At 38.2% G+C, this 3,229-nt stretch overlaps 1 protein-coding gene across 1 annotated transcript; it reads right to left on the minus strand.

The window, feature by feature from the left end:
* Positions 1-888: 888 nt before the first annotated feature.
* Positions 889-1,833, minus strand: LOC129629135 (olfactory receptor 51F2-like). Its single transcript, XM_055548905.1, has one exon. It carries the CDS (start codon positions 1,831-1,833, stop codon positions 889-891), a length of 945 nt encoding a protein of 314 aa, XP_055404880.1.
* Between the last annotated feature and the right edge of the window lie 1,396 nt (positions 1,834-3,229).

Raw genomic sequence — 3,229 nt, forward strand, 5'->3', positions numbered from 1 at the left:
TGTTTTTCAGATATTTTGAAGTAGATGTTCAGTTTCTAAATTATCATATAAATTACAACATATAACAATGTGTTGAATCTCACAACATATCATAACATTCTTGCCCACTTTCCCCCACTAGACATATATTCAGAAGATGAATCACTGGACATTAGATACTTAAAATGTTAAAAAATTTACCAAAGGGTCTAAAGAACTCTTTAAAGAATTAGAAAAATACAATTTTAATTCACATTTCCTCTTGTTTATTGTGCTTATTCATGATCCTCTATTTTGGGGAATAACTGAGAATTGCTGAAAATTAGACTTTGCTACTGATCAAAATTTTATCAGACTTGCCTTGATACCTATATACACTAGAGGTGCTGAGACCATTTTGACTCCAATTTATGGTTTAACTTGGGGCTTCCTTGGTGGCTCGGATGGTAAAGAGTCTGCCTGCAGCGGGGGAGACCTGGGTTCAATGCCTGGGTTGGGAAGATTCCCTGGAGGAGGAAATGGCAACCCACTCTAGTACTCTTGCCTGGAAAATCCCATGGATGGAGGAGCCTGGCAGGCTACAGTCCATGGGGTCGCAAAGAGTTGGACACAACTGAGCAACTTCACTTCACTCACTCATGGTTTAATTTGTCCTTTTACAGACATATTTTAAGCATGATCCTATTCCGTGCCAGGTGCAGTACTTGTGAGAGGCTTACATATACACAAGACATGCATCCTGTTCTCAAAGAATGCAGTTTAGAACTCTGCATATAGTAAGTTACTGGATCATCAGAAGATTAAAGCATGTATAAACATATTTTAATGTATCGTGGTAACTTACACTAGGGAATGATCAAACATCAGTCAGAGAAGACAACATAATGAAAGATTACACTGGAAATGGCTCTAAATTATTTTAGAAAGAACCACTTTGACCATGGCCTTCTGAATTTGCTTTGTCTTCACACTGTAGATTATGGGATTCATTACAGGAGGGATGAGCAGATAAATGTTGGCAATGAGAGTATGCACAAGGGGAGGGGCGTGCTTCCCAAACCTATGCACCAGTGACAAGCTGATCATGGGGATGTAGAAGATGGCAACAGCACTTATGTGGGATACACAAGTTCCAAAGGCCTTTTTCCGCTCTTCTGGGGAGGCAATGCTGAGCACGGAGTGGATGATCAGGACATAGGAGAGGAGGATCAAGACAGAGTCCAAGGCAGCGGTAGAGATGACAATGGCCAGACCAAATGCACTGTTGATCTTGGTGTCTGTGCATGAAAGCTTCATCACATCAGGGTGGAAGCAATATGAATGGTGCAGAACATGACTTCCACAGAAGGACAGACGCTTAAGGAGCAGGAGTAAAGGAATCAGAGCTGTTGTCCCCCTAACAACAATTGCAAAGCCCACTTTAATGATCCTTGAATTAGTTAAGATTGTGGCGTATCTCAGTGGGTTACAGATGGCAATGTAGCGATCAAAGGCCATTGCAAGGAGTACCGAGGACTCCATTAATGTGAAACCATGGATGAAGAACATTTGGCCAATGCAGGCATCAAAGCTGATTTCTTGGACATTGAACCAGAAAATACCCATCATGGTGACCAATGTGGAAAGGCATAGTCCTAGGTCCATGAAGGATAGCATGGAGAGGAAATAGTACATGGGCTCATGAAGGCTTGACTCAGTGATGATGATGAACAAGATCATGCCATTCCCTGAAATAGCAATGACATAGAGACAACAGAATGGGATGAAGACCCAGGCGTGGTAGGCTTCAAAACCAGGGATGCCAGTAAGAAAGAAGACTGTAGGGTGGAAAATGCTCTGATTGAATGATGGCATGATGAGTGAAGGAGGCAAATTTCACTGGGAAAAATGAGCAAGTCCTACAAAAACAGGGAAGAAAAATGATTTCCTGCTTTCCACATATCATACAATTTAGGATCACTAATGAACCGTGTCTTGTTCTTAAGTGTAAGTGCATTATTATTTACTCTTATTAGGTTTAGAGTTAATCTTGGTTGACTTAGGGGAAGAAACCGAGGACTAAATCCAGATCAGCTGAGTTTTACCAGAGTCCCACTTGTTACCTCTAGGCCTCAGTATATATCTATGTACACAGATAAAAGAGGAGATTAGTTTAGATAATGGTAAGATATTTCCCACATCTATGATTCTATGGTCATGGGCAGAGAGAGCATTTTTACACAAATCTAAGACAACACAAAAGGCAATTCTTCCTGCTTCTCTTCTAGCTTTCCAAGACAAAAACCTTAAGAGGTTCATTAAAAGCTTTTACATATCCAATGAAAACAGTATAGTTAAGATACTATTACATATTTTACAGAATAAAATATGCAAGAGGTAATGATAAAAATGAAATACTAAGAAAAGTCTTTCAACCTGTACAAATAGACTACAGTGTATATAGTTGGTAAATAAAGCATTTATTCAAGTAGTAACTGTGAACCTGACAATGTTTAATGAAAATTCTCCCTGAAGAAATAGGGCTTAAGTTAACCTTAACAAGAACAAATGAAGTCATTGCAAGCAGATAATTGGAGCAAAACTATCTAAGTGTAATTCTTAATATTCCATTATTACAAAAGAGATATTGATGTATGGCAAAACCAATACATTATTGTAAAGTGAAAAAAAATACCAAAAAAAAAAATTTCACATTTATATTCAAAATAAAAAAAAGAAAATGAATTGAGGGGTTTGAGGTAGGGCTGTGGACCCTCAGAAGCCTCATTAAGACAGGATGCATCTCCGTTCGGATGGTGGATAATGACTCTGAACCATCTTCTCTGTTTGAGGATATAAGCATATACTCAACCATCAATAAAACTCTAGGATCAAAGAAGTTCTTCAAAGTGTGTCCTAAGTTTTCTGATACCCTATTTTTATCTGTGGAAAGAATGTTTGGTTTTTAAAGTATGTTGTATATCCTCTCTCATTCATGAATGTGTTCCTTCAACAAATATGTATTAATAAATAACTGACAAGATGACAATGTGGAAGGAATAGAATTAGAATCAGACCTAGCACTCCAACATGGCTGATACATGATTTGGGAAAAACAAATAACTCTGTGTAAGTTAACTTAATGAGTTTTTTGCAGCCTAAATGAACAAGGAGTGGCTTCAACTTCAGTGGGAATAACTGGTTATAGAACTTGTGATGAGAGCATTTGAGAAGAAGCGTTAAAAGTGTTCAATATAGGCAGCCTTTAGAA

The sequence above is a fragment of the Bubalus kerabau genome, chromosome 15, assembly GCF_029407905.1.
Source record: "Bubalus kerabau isolate K-KA32 ecotype Philippines breed swamp buffalo chromosome 15, PCC_UOA_SB_1v2, whole genome shotgun sequence".
NCBI lineage: Eukaryota > Metazoa > Chordata > Mammalia > Artiodactyla > Bovidae > Bubalus > Bubalus kerabau.